General features: G+C 40.5%; 1 protein-coding gene across 3 annotated transcripts in view; it reads right to left on the reverse strand.

Annotated features, from left to right (window-relative positions):
• Nucleotides 1–75: 75 nt before the first annotated feature.
• Nucleotides 76–13826, reverse strand: part of Cep68 (centrosomal protein 68) — a 29685-nt gene continuing 15934 nt past the window's right edge. For all 3 annotated transcript variants that reach the window (XM_046422824.2, XM_046422831.2, XM_058572658.1), the window contains exons 4-7: nucleotides 13670–13792; nucleotides 9215–9311; nucleotides 3538–3711; nucleotides 76–2659 (exon numbers count right to left, since the gene is read on the reverse strand). In XM_046422824.2, coding sequence (XP_046278780.1) covers nucleotides 3542–3711; nucleotides 9215–9311; nucleotides 13670–13792 — 390 coding nt within the window. In that variant the 3' untranslated portion in view covers nucleotides 76–2659; nucleotides 3538–3541. The remainder of the gene's footprint in view (nucleotides 2660–3537; nucleotides 3712–9214; nucleotides 9312–13669; nucleotides 13793–13826) is intronic.

The raw sequence follows: 13826 nt of genomic DNA on the forward strand, positions 1-13826 counted from the left end.
TATTCATCCTTACATAAGGCAACTGACAAAATTCCTGAAGTCACCAATAGTTATTTGGGTGAATATCTTGTTTTTAATGCTTAAAAAAAAAAAGTTTCTTTTGCCTTATCAATACAGTATAAAGTTCAGAAAATATTTTCTAAAATAGCTAAATGATACAAAACTGATACTAGACAATGTGATGCCATGCACTTTAGTTTCATACAGCAAAAGATGTTTAAATGGTCAGCTTATTCTTGGTGAGTTAGCAGAAAAACATTACATGAATTTACTTTAATATGTAAGCATATCTACAGACTTAGTTTGGGAGAACTGTAGTGTTCTTCCCCCCATGGCAGTCAAAAATTGGGACTACAACATATTTCAGCATGCTGCACTCTTTGCTTTTATGTATATACCAATAATTATGGTTTTGAGGAAAACAAATTCCCATTTCTAACCCTATTTCAAGTACAAACATTTCAAGGTTACTATGGGCCTGTTCACAAATAAAGGGAATTATCACTTGCTATGTTTTAAATATAACTGGCTGCCATAAATTAGCTTAGGTAATGAAGAGTGAGTGTTCCGAGCTGTGGCACACTCTGGGAAGTCATTACAGAGTAATAGTGATTATGGTCTGAGCAGTTAACTCGCTGTCTGCCCTTTGAATAGGAAGAAATCTTCTTTAGCATGTACATTACTTTTGCACTGTATCTCACATAAACCCTTCATGCTCATGTTTAAGTTTTAGAACAGCCCTGTATTGTAACAGTCTCTCATTTATTAGCACTTCACCCTGGATGCACAACAAAAACCCATTCCACCCTTTAGTTTTGCAACTCCACTGTGGATTCAAATTCCATTCATCATTAAGGGATGGCTACTTGAATCTAACCTGGCCAGCATCTTCCTAGGTTGAAACAATTTGTTTTTGAGTTGTAAAAGGAGGTCTCAAACTGAAGGTAAAATTAACAGTTATATTGATATTCCTCAGTGGCTAGAGCCAGGTTCAGAAAGTTTGCACCTTATTTCACACCTTATTTCAAAGAGGATGAACAAATCTATCACTTAAAACTAAGGCACCATTTTCTTGGGAAGTAGGAATTTTCAGATTCTGTTATTTTGGAATATCCTGTCAGCTGAAGCTGATGTTATTACACTGAGAATGCCACAATATGAATTCAATTGATATACTGGCCAGTTTGTTTTTATAAGGTTATCCCAACTTTTTAATGCTAATACAGACTGATTTAAGTGGCTGGGTTTAATTCATTAACAGCAACATACTCAGTGAAAGGCATGTTCCACTTTATAGCTACATTAACTAAAAGGTAAAATATGTCAGTGTATTTAAAAGTGGAGTCCACTGGGCATACCTACCTTTTTAAGAACTTATTTTTTGTGAAGCTACTATTGATTAGTGTTTTTAAAAATAGTTTTTTAGTTGTAGATGGACACAGTACCTTTGTTTAATTTTATGTGGTGCTGAGGATTAAACCCAGTGCTTCACAGGTGCAAGGTGAGTGCTCTACCACTGAGCCACAACCCCAGCCCTGAATAGTTAGTTAATTTTGAATGGTTCACTTTTCATTATTAGAACTTACAGCTATTTTCCAGTGACTGTAAAGTCTGAGAAATGTAGAAGCAGAAGCAGAAAAGTCACATTGAATAGGATCCTATTAAGGTTGTTTCTTTGATATTCATTCAATGTCAAAATAGAAACTTTTTAAGTGCCTTTTTTTTTTTTTTAAAGAATCTGCAGTCACTAGCAAAACACTGCTTTGCTTCAAAAAGCTAAAGATAATGCTTCAAATATATTTATATCCATGCATATTTTTCCCTTTTCTGACAAGGTACTTAACAGGCCAACTCCCAAGCAACAAAGAATTCCCTTTTTTCCTTTATTGACAGTTTTAGTTTCTGTAGTGAAACAGGCTGTGTGATCCTATCCATTCACTTCCCTGACCTTGCACTAGTCTTCCAAGGGAGTAGGAGTGGAGGGACAGGATCCTCCTCCCAGAGATACCCTAAGTTTGATCCTTAGCTCCTTAGCCATGCTGAAGCACAATGGCAGTTCTCTAATTCCCAGACACATTTTCTTTTACGATACTAGGCCAGGAAGGTGGAGACCCAAGCCCTGAAGATGGCAAAAGATGTCACAATTGCCCGAAGTAATCTGTAGAAGTTCTATTCATTTACCCCTTTTCTTCTGCAGACTGAGGGCTAAAATTTTCAAAAAGGAACTTACTAAGCCTCACTAGATCCCTTTTTGTGTCTGAGAATACCAAGTATTTGGAACCTTCTTTCTCAAAGCAGCCTTCTGTGAATAATCTCAGCAGGAAGAAGAGTTTAGGAGCTTTGTCTTTTTTTTTTTTTTTAAACTGGACATAGGGGAGGCAAGGCCTGTAACTGTAAATCTTATTTTAACAAAAGTTGCAAAGCCACATGCTTTCTGTGGAAAAGCACCAAAAAGAATATAGTTTGGAAGGATTCTTTGTAAATAAAACCAGTAATTTAATAGCCCTTACTTCAGAGAAGAGAGGCATTTAAAGCTAAAAATATATTAACATTTTTCCCTTGACTTAACTGTTAAATGGCTCTTGCAAGTACTTCTTGACAGTTTCCTTCCCAAGAGTCAGCTTTTGGCTGACAATTTCATCTCTGCCTGAGAAGATGCCTGAAAGAGAAAGCAGCATTTGTTACAGGCATAATGTTGCAGGAAGAAATAACAGCAATCACATGTATCCATTTCAGAACTAAGATAATTACTAAAATTGCTTTGATGTAAAAATGCAGGGACTCCCTGCTCTTGACATAGCTACAGTGAATTCACATCTAGAAAATCATTTTGTAGGAGAGGAAATTTCAGAAAAAAAGTTGTGAAATTACGATGTTCTGGGCAGTGCAAACCCACGGTTGGTACCAGTTAGCCCCTCTTTTGTTTTATCTCCTTTCCTCTTTCCCTATTTGAGTTTTCAAGGGATAAAAAGAAAGTTGTACTATGTAAGTCTCCAAGATGTGTTTTATTCTGTCCCCCAGCCCTTTTGGAAGGAGTAGTGTGGGAAATTTGCAGAAACCCTTTGAGGCAAGGGGGTTGGGACATTGGGAGAGGTAGCAGTAACTCTAGGTTTCCATGGGCACTTAGTGCTGTCAGCGATGCTTAAAGATGCAGCATCAAATAAGATGGTGAGAAGAACCTGAGGGCAGAGGCAACCTGGCCACAGCCTCATAACAGAGAGGCGTTCATGTGCAGAAACAAAGTTAAGTATGGACAATTTTGCTGCTGGGGGCTAGGACTGGGGAAGGTAATGCAATAAAGATGGGTGCACAGAGCACTTTTGTTCTCAGCCAGCAGCAGGAGTGAAACCAGGTAAGGAGGACACCAAAATGGGCTTTCGTTGCTACAGGAAAACTCACACCCTCCTTCCGGGCTGTGTTAGTGACCCCTATTTCAGCACCACAGGCAGCCTTCCTCCAGTACTATTTCAGCAGCTCTCATCCCTAATCAGCACCGGGGCTGCAGGGCAGACTTTCTCCTTGGGCTCCTCTACTTACCGGGTTAAATTCCTTCACATGGACGCTCCTTTGCTGTCACTGGCTTACTGTCAGGGATAAGGGTGCAGCCAGCCAGCATGTCCACAGAGGCCAAGATAGAGTCATAAAGGCGATCTGCATGGCTCTCCAGCTCCCCAGATTGCTTTGCGATCCTCCCAAGGACATCCTTTAAAACTAACAATGAAGTTATACAAAGATACAGCATTCTGCTTGAAATAGGGCTGTAGCAGTAGTTTCAGAATGCCCACCCATTTTATTTTTTAAAACAGTGATGTTCCAAGGACTTCTGCAGCACTGTTAATTTTTAATGAGGGTCTGTTAATGTTTGTTGTGTTGTTTTGTCGTTGCAGTATTGGATAATTAACTACCTCTGAGTACTTCCTCAACCCTTTTTATTATTTTGAGATAGGGTCTTGCTAAGTTGCCTAGACTGACCTGGAATTTGGAATCCTCCTGCCTCAGCTTACCATGTAGCTAAGATTACAAGTGTGTACCACAACACCTGGCTATATTATTAACTTTCAGTTAAAGCTAGTAGTTTACCAGCTGTACTTTGGAATTACATAATTGACAATAGGGCACACAGATATGGCTTTCTGTTAGATAGTATAATTTAACTTTAGAGATGAGATCAGGCACATAAAGCTTAAATATAAAAACATGCCAAGATAAAAATGCTGATGCTACCAGCTCCTATCAACTTCTGTTGGCTTGAAGACTGACATTTCATATATGAGTGATTTGGTAATGTATTAGGGGATGCTTATGAACCCTTCTGTGGGTCCTAAGTGAACAGACTTAAAAAGAAAATGATCTGAGAGTAGGCTAGGACAAAATCATTAGGCTGGGCTTCACTCCTACAGCGGTGCTGTGGATGGGCTTTATATATAGCCAGAGTATTTAATGCACAGCAGAATTTTTCCTTCAAAAGATAAAAAAAAATTTAAGCACAAAGGCTGCCTTAGCTTCCGGTGCCTTTATCAGCTGTGTTAACATGCTTTCTGGTTTCCTGCCACAGCTACAACATCTGCCAACAGAGGAAGGGAAAGGGGAAGCTGCATGCCTTCAGACATTGCTGACTGGATGGGCAGAAGGAGGAATATAGAGTGGCTGTGTTGAGATCTTTCCCTGGGGAAGCCGCAGAGTGCCATGTCATCAGGGCAATGAGCTGTTCTGACAACTCTAGAGAGCTGGCGTGGCGGAGATGTGCAGTAAAGCTTGGTCATAAAGGTGGCTGAGCTGGGTGTTTCCCCTCCACCTTCAGACTTTGCTCAGCCTTCCTGCGTGCTGTCAGTGGAATTCAGGGGAACTTTTTGATTATTATTTAATCTTTGACTATAGGGGCCAAGGAAAAGAGAAGCTAGAAAGGGAAATGAAGTACAGAATAATTTCCCAGTAGGATTTTTTTTTTTTTCAGTATTGGGGATAGAATCCCGGGGTATTCTACTACTGAGCTGCATCCCCACCCTTTTATTTTGTATTTTGAGATAGAGTCATGCTGGTCTTGAACTTGTGATCCTCCTTCCTCAGCCTCCTGGGACATTGGGATCACAAGGCATGTGCCAACACACTCACCTCTAACTTTTGTGTTTTAACTGAATACAAACAGGGGCCTTGTACAGCTTAACATTAACAGGTTCCAGTCATTTGACCAGTTATAAGGGTTGAGATGCAAGACAGAACTGTCAATCTGTACAAGTAACTGGGTAAAAATGTGGAGGCCTTTGGCAGGAGGCTTAGATGGGCAACTCTTTAAGGGAAAATCTCTTGGGTTATACTTGGAGTCAAGTAAGAAAGTGGGCTGTGAAGCTGGGTGGGAGTGGGCATGTGCTGGCCTCTGCTCACTCTGATAAGGTGCTCCTGGAGGAAGAAAAGTGTGAAGTGTTTGTGATTTTCACAAAACAGCCAAGCGTTCTGATTATTCCAGGCAGAGGACAGGGAGGGGCATTGTACCAATCTGAAAGAGCCTGGATACATATCCAAGAACCATAGATTCTAACTGAAAGCCTCCTCTTCTGGCCAATACTACCCCAGGATCCCTTCTGAGAGCAGGGTCAAGTTCTTATTAGAGGGGTGTTCTTATTAGAGGCTAGCTACTGAAAACTACTGGAAAACTCTTTAAAGCGAAGGTCATTCACTTTACAGAGGCCTACTTTCACATGTGGCCTCTGAAAAGAGGCTCCTGCATTTGAGCTTTCCCTGCTCAGGCCTCACACCTCCAGACACTGACAGCAGTATAGAGTCAGCACATCGGGGCTGCCTGAGGCAAATTCACAATTCTGTAAGGTAATAATAGCATCTATCTCACAGAGCTGTGATTAAATGAGGGGAAAAAAAAGATATGACAACTGTTTCAGCCCATGCTAAGTGTTCAGTAAAATGCTGGTGTAGTTACAGCAGCAAAGGAGCTTGGCATGCTTTTGTGCTCCAATATAAAACCTAAAGATCCTAGTTTAAGGGAACCAGGGAAGAGCCAAAGGCCTTAAAGGGGCAGAGAATTGCAAAGGGTTCACATAACTCACAAGAGATAATCATTTTCCTATGTAAACCCTTTAAGGGTCACGGTCCATCAGAACCCCTCTGCTGATTCACAGGTACTTCCCAGGGTACCACTGAATATCTGCAAGTGCTGCCAGTTGTCACACTGTGGGAGTAGAAGGGCTTACTGGTAGTTAGTGGGGTCAGGGATGCTGCGAAACATCCTGCAATTGCATAGGGAAAACCCTCTATAACATACAGCAACTGTGCTGGGGTTGAGAACCTAGGTCTACACTACCTCCCTAGTCTACACCCACTACTCTGTTAAAAGTGCCTTAAAAAAAAAGTGCCTTCTCAAGCTCCTGGGGTCTTGCTCAGCTTTTCGTACTCTTGGATTCCAGTATAAATCTCATCTCACTCCAAAGCTCAAGCAAAAAATAGATGAGATCTTAAAGCAATTGTTTGTACATAGTTTTACAGGAAATTAGGGACTACTTTGTGGAGTTCCCTCAGTTCAAGGTTTTAACCTCCATATCACACCTCTTCCCCTATAAGGACAAAGATGTGTGTAAAACTGTAGGCACCTGGTACACTCAGACCTTCTCTTCTTTTTTGGCACTGGGGATTGAACCCAGGAGTGCTTTACCACTGAACTATATCCTCATCCCTTTTTGAGACAGGGTCTTGCTAAGTTGCTGAGGCTGGCTCTGGACTTGTGATCCTCCTGAATCGCAGGAGTGCACCATCACGCCCAGCTAGGAGTCCTCTTAGTCTCTGATTCTCACAACACCAGTTGGGAACTCATCCTGCAAAATGGGTTTGAGCTTGGTTTGCATGCCACTGCCACCCCATTCCCTTTCATCAGTTTAATTCTTCATTCAGTCTAATCCATGAGAATAGATTATTCTCAAGTCCTTTTGGTCAAGGATTTCTGGAACAATTCCTTCCCTAAAGTAGAAAATAAGGCAGAAAAACCAGAATTCAACCTGAGCTGAGTAAAGTGGGGAACCCCTGAGTGTTACCCACTGAATACTCCAGCCACAAATTAAGGATTGTTAAGAATACAACCACGATTCCCATCCAGAACACTACCAAGAAACTATATAAGCAAATGAGCACCATTCTTGCAAACTTAAGCTGGTTTTCTGACAGATTTACTTTTAATGACAACTGCCTCAACCTGGGTTTGCATGGCAATGATGACATAAAGAGCTGGCAGAAGTCCCCATGTGACTCTTAAGGCGGGTGGGGGTGGTTCCTGCAACATTGTATTCTCACCAGGCTGCTGCTGAGAGGGATTAAGCTCTAGCTAAATTAAAAGCTCAAGCAATAAACTGGGCACAGATGCACATGCCTACAATCCCAGCTATTCTGGATGCTGAGGCAGGTGGATTTCAAATTTGAAGCCAGCCTGGCCAACTTTGAGCCCTGCCAAATTAAAATGAAAGGACCGAAGATATAGATCAGTGGCAGAATGTTTGCCTAGCATGTGTGAGACCCTGGGTTTAATCCTTAAGACTGTAAACAAAATAGAAAAAAAAAATCATTAAAAAAAAAAAAAACCTCAAGCACAAAAACATACTCATAGACCCAATGGAACAGAATTGGGAACTCAGAAATCTACACATAGATCTACAGTCAATTTTTGACAAAGGCAGCAAGAATACTGGTGAAAGTCTCCTCAATTGGTACTGGGAAAACTGCAAATCCACATGCAGAATACTAAAACACAACCCTTGTTACAAAAATCAACCCCAAATAGATCAAAGACTTAAACATAGACCTAACACTATGAAACTACTAGAATAAAACATGAGAAAAGGCTTCAGGACATTGGTCTGGGCAAACAATTTTTGGATATGACCCTAAAAGCCTAGGCAATAAAAGCAAAAACTGACAAACAGGATTACATTGACTGAAAAGTTTCTGCACAGTGAAGGAAAAAACAGAATGAAGAGACCTACAGAATGGAGAAGGTATTTGTAAACTAGTCATCTGACAAGGGATTAACTCACAAGTATAAAAGGAATTCAAATAATGACAACAAAAAACCCAAATAATCTGATTTAAAAATGGGTAAATGACTGAGTGTTGACATTTTTAAAAAAGATACACAAATGGCAAGAAATATACAAAAAAATGCTCAATATCACTTATCATGAGGGAGATACAAATCATAACCACCATAAAATAAAATTTCACTGTAGTTAAATGACCATTATCAAAAAGACAAAAAAATTAAAGGTGAATATTTGGAAAAGGGGGAATACTCAGATAATGCTGGGTAGGAAATGTAAATCAGCAGAGCCACTATGGAAAATAGTATGGAAGTTCTCAAAAATCTAGAAACAGAACTGCCATGTGATTCAGCAACCCTACTACTGTGTATACACATCCAAAGGAAAGGAAATCAGCAGGTCAGAGACACCTGCACTCACATGTTCACGTTCATCACATTCATAATACCCAAGATATGGAATCAACCTAGGTGTCCACTGGTGGATGAATGGGTAAGGAAAGTACATTTATAGAGTGGAATATTGAAAGCATAAAAAAGAACAAAAGTCTGTCATTTTATATTCATGGATAGAATATTAAGTGAAATAAGTCAGATGCAGACAAATTCTGGGGGCTGGGGTTGTGGCTCAGTTTTAGGGAGCTTTCCCAGAGTTTATGACACCCTGGATTGGATCCCCAGCTCCACAAACACAAAGAAAACAAAAACAACCAAACAACAAAAACCTGATTCTGCATGTTCTCATTATGTAGAAGTTAAAAGGCAGATCTTACAGAAAGAGAGGTATCTCTAATCATAGAATGATTAATAGTTCTGGAGTGCGGCTGGATAGGAGAAATAATTTCTCCGGTTTTGCAGTGCCAAGAATTAAACCTAGAGCTTTGCTGTGCCACTAGGCTATATATCCCCAGCCCCACTTCAGAAGTGTTCTATAGCACAGAAAGATAACAATGGTTGACAATAATTAACTGTTTATTTCCAAATAGCTTGTACAGAGGATTTTAAATGTTCCTAACACTAAGAAATGATAAATGAGATAACCAATATACCAATCCTGATCTGGTCATTCCACATTGTACACATGTACTGAAATGTCACACTGTATCTGATAAACAGGTACAACTGTATGTCAATCAAAAATAAAAAAAAATAGGTTAAACAATAATCTCTCAAGCATCTCACCTGGTGTGTTCTCCAATAGGCACTGAAGAAGAATCTCCCCCTTCTGTAAGACACTGTCTGTCAGGAACTGATGTTCATCTATATCATTCTTAAATTGCTTAAGACATATAGGAAAAGAAAAGGGAAAACAAAACTTCACTACTAATGTTTTATAAAACTTAAATGAACACCATGCAAAGTGGCTTGAGTCATCTAACATGGAAGATATCACTTGGTCTGCAGAATTCCTCAAGTAAAGAGTGTACTAGTTTAAGTTCATCTTCCTTGAGCCTAATTTTTTTTTTATTCTGTTTAGTTTGACAAGAGTTTTCCCTGACTGAGGCTGGCTCATGAACAGATTTATTGTTGTGCCCTATTTTATGGGGTTCTCATCAACTCACAATAGTATGGGTTTCCCAAAATAAACTCTTCTCTACTGGACCTGATAAGTAAGAATAAGCAATGTGGCTAGTGACCTCTGGCAGCTTCGGCGTCCACCTCAGGGTAACTGCCTCGACCAGGGAAGTGGCAAGTTTCCCAAGCAGCTCATCTGTTTTGCCCTCACAGCTACCAAACTTTGTAGTCAATTGTTTTAATCTTTTTTTAGTTGCTAAGAAATGTTAGGTCAAAACTATGACCACCTTTAATCCATGGGACATAATTCGGTGCTTAGTTTTGTTTTTCTTTTTTTTCCCCTTAGGTACTACAGATTAAGTCCAGGGGCTCTTAACCACTGAGCCACAACCCCAGCCCTTTTTATTTTTTAAGACAGAATCTCACTAGATTGTTGGGGCTGGTCCTGAACTTGTGATTCTCTTGCCTCAGCCTCCGAAATTGCTGGGATTATAAGCATAAGCCTCCATGCTCAGCTTGGTGCTTAACTTTTTTTTTTTTTTTTAATATTTTTTAGTTATAGTTGGACACAATATCTTTATTTATTTTTACGTGGTGCTGAGGATCGAACCCAGGGCCTCACACGTGCTAGGCGAGCACTCTACAGTTGAGCCACAATCCCAGCCCCTGGTGCTTAACTTTTCGAGCCATAATTTCACTCTTGGATTTACTTTTTTCCTGGTTTCAGTCTTCTTCTACCCTGATATCCACTGAGTTAAGATAGGCAGAGTATGGGAAAGGCCTAAGTTAAAATATGGGAACACAGAACTGGGTGTGGTGGCTCCTGTCTGCAATTCCAGTGATTTAGGAGGTTGAGGCAGGAGGATTACAAGTTTGAGGTCAGCCTGGGCAACTTGGCAGGACCCTGTCTCAAAATAAAAAAAATAAAAGGGCTGGGCCACTTCATACAAACCTAAATGTCAACAAAATTTGTTTCTGTGACATACTGAAGAAACGTGACCTGCAAGCACATACAGGGTCTGGGATCCCAGACTCTTTTAATGAACTTGGCAAGTGTTCAGATTTATTCTGTCAACATGGAGAATCTGTGAAGTACTAGGGGAAATATTCTTGGCTTTACTCAAGAACACACTAATGACTGTATATTCCAATGTCCTCTTTCTGCCTCAAGAACTCAATGGGCTTATTTGTCACATCACACAAAATTCTATGGTAATTGTAATTGTAAAAATAAAATAAAAGGGATGGGGACATAGCTCAGTGAGAAAGCATCACTGAATTCAATCCCCAACAGGGCTCTCCCCCTCAAAAAGCCATACCCACAGCTGCCACCTTAAAAATAAGTAAATCAAATATGTGAACATGCACACTTGCTTATAATAGTTGGAATTTTTTTTTAATACTGGGATTTAACCAGGGGTGTTTTATCACCTAACTACATCCCCAGCCCTTTTTATTTTTTGTTTTGAGGCAGAGTCTTGCTAAGTTACCCAGGCTGGCCTCAAACTTATGGTCCTCCTGCCTTAGCATTACATCTGGATTACAGGCATGTGCCACCATGTTGGTTTGGCCTCCAACTTTTCAAGGCCTCAGCCTCAGAGTAGCTAAAATTATAGGTGAGCACCACCTTGCCCCTTTTATACTAAGTCTTTTTTTTTTTTTTTTTTAGAATTTTTTAATATTTTATTTTTTAGTTTTCGGCGGACACAACATCTTTGTTTGTATGTGGTGCTGAGGATCGAACCCGGGCCGCACGCATGCCAGGCGAGCGCGCTACCGCTTGAGCCACATCCCCAGCCCCTATACTAAGTCTTGATTTAAGCAGGAGCCAAGGTTAACTCATACATATATGTGAGCCACACAGTATTCTGTGTGGGGAAGGGGTTCAGTGCAATCTCACTTTGTGACAGTTGTGTGACACAGGCTTAGGCCTCACTGACTTGCAGGAGTAACTCCTAGCTCAGATCTCAACTGTACTCACAAAGCAAGATAGTTGCTGGAAGTGAGGTGCAGAGAATGGCATGAGGGATAAAATGAAGGGAATGGGGTTAGCCTAAATGCACCTGTTAATGACAGGCTAGGAAAGACCATTGAGGTAAGTCTAACAGGGCATTTCCTCTTCTCTACAGATATATGCAACGTGGGGTCATGGAGTCGGCTTACAGAGGACCCTGAGACTCAGCCTTCTTCAAGCTCTTTCTGGAACTCAGGCTACCTCTCTCCACAGTGCAGTAAATAACATTCCTGAGGGTGGAGCAGCTGGCCTGCTTGCCAGATTTTGGTTGGCTCAGAGATAGAAAACAAAGGTCCTCCCTTCAGCCTGGGTGTGGTCCCAGCCAGGCTCTGAGTCAGGGTGGTGCAGCCTGAGGAACTTGTAAATCACGCCCTCTTCTGTCGAAGTTAATGTCAGGTTTTAAGGTTGTACAGATTTAGAGAAGACCCCTTCTAGATTGCCATCAGACTCAGAACACAAATGCTGTCTCTGCCCCTCAGGAAGAAGTTACGAAGGCTTGGCCAACCAGAGATTAAATGTATTAGCTGCTTAACAGAACATTCTGGGAGGCTTGCTTATTTATTTATTTATTTTAACCAAAGTATTTCCACAAAATTTTTTTGTTTTGTTCTTGGAGTACTTCTTACTCTCTACTGTATCTGAATCTATTTCTTTAGAAAGAGAGGTCTTTAATCTCTCTTTCTAAAGAAAGCCCTCTATGATCCCTCTCCCTCCCTCAGTTAAAAAGGTAATAGGTTTGTCTAAAAAGATGGAGATGCTGGCCCCAGGAGGTAGAGGTTCCCTTTGATGTAACAGTGACTCAGATAAGAAAGGCCAGGTTGTTTAGAAGAGGGGGAAATCCCGAAATCTCTGACCTTTGTCCTACTGTATCCCTTTCCCCTCTCATAAAAGCTTTCCATTCTCCAAAGATGGTCTTTTTTTTTTTTTGAATATTTATTTTTTAGTTTTAGGTGGACACAATATCTTTATTTTACATTTATGTGCTGGTGAGGATGGAACCCAGTGCCTCATGCATGCTGGGTGAGCACAATACCACTGAGCCACAACCCCAGCCCCCCAAAGATGGTCTTTGAGACAGAAAGGTCTTCTCTACCCTCATCTTCTTTATCCTACTCAAAACTGGTTTAGAATAAAACCTGCTTTTCCCTCACCAACCTTCCCCCTGAGTTTTAGTGGAGCCTGATTAGCAGTAAAGTCTTTTCTCCCTGGCTTCAGGATAAAAATTACATAATTTCAATATGCTTAATCCCATTCAATATGCTTACCCTAGGATCAAGTTAACTGGATCTCACAAAGAGGTATTTTTAAAAGAATGGAATCTTAATGAAAAGGAGGTAACCTCCCCCCCAAAAAAAGCCAAACCCAAGCCCAAAGACACACAGAAGCAAACTGATATCAGATTTTTGTTTAAATCTGCTTTATCTGAATGCCCTGTTAACATTCTGAAGTCAGGAAAATTTCAACTCAGATACTTAAAAATAATAAAGCCCATCAGAACTTCTGAGATGGAATGTTCTGTATCTGTACTGTTTGGAGTGGTAGCCACCAGCACTGGGAATGCAGCTAATGCAAGTGAAAAATCTTAATTTCAACAGTCATCCGTGATTGGTGGCTCTGTAACAGTGCAGGCCAATAATTATAAACCCTGAGATATTTGGAAAATTATAATGCAGAACACCCTGAAGTATTTACAGTGTATATTTTCTTAATTCTATTTGGCCTGGGAATCAATTCATTTATTTTAAAAAGTTTTTTTTTTTTTTTTTTTTTTTTTTTGTACTGGGGATTGATCTCAGGGACATTTGACCACTGAGCCACATCCCCAGCCCTTTTTTGAATTTTATTTAGAGAATGTGAATTGCTTAGTCCCTCGCTGCTGCTAAAGCAGCAGATCCTCCTGCCTCAGCCTCCGGAGCTGCTGGGATTACAGTCCAGCTCATTTTACAAAGTTTTACACTTAGAATTTGAAAAGCCCCTCTGATTAGTTTCAGCTATAATTGAGCTACAACATATTAGGCATCAGTTATTTGAGACTTTATTTTGTGATTAAGTGCTTTTGCAATCACTCTTAGAAAGTAAAAAGGCCAGAAGCCAGGACCACACATTACCCGGTAAAGCTGCAGGGAAGACTTGAGACCTGTAAGACTAGACCTGGATGGAGACCCAAGGTTAATGACATCTGAGACATCATATAGCCAGCGGATCAGCTCTTCCAGCTGACAGCAAAACGCCTGCAGAGACAAATAAATGAACACACGGTATTAG

The sequence above is a fragment of the Marmota monax genome, unplaced genomic scaffold, assembly GCF_021218885.2.
Source record: "Marmota monax isolate L192 unplaced genomic scaffold, Marmota_monax_Labrador192_F-V1.1 WCK01_AAM20220418_F8-fsc00015, whole genome shotgun sequence".
NCBI lineage: Eukaryota > Metazoa > Chordata > Mammalia > Rodentia > Sciuridae > Marmota > Marmota monax.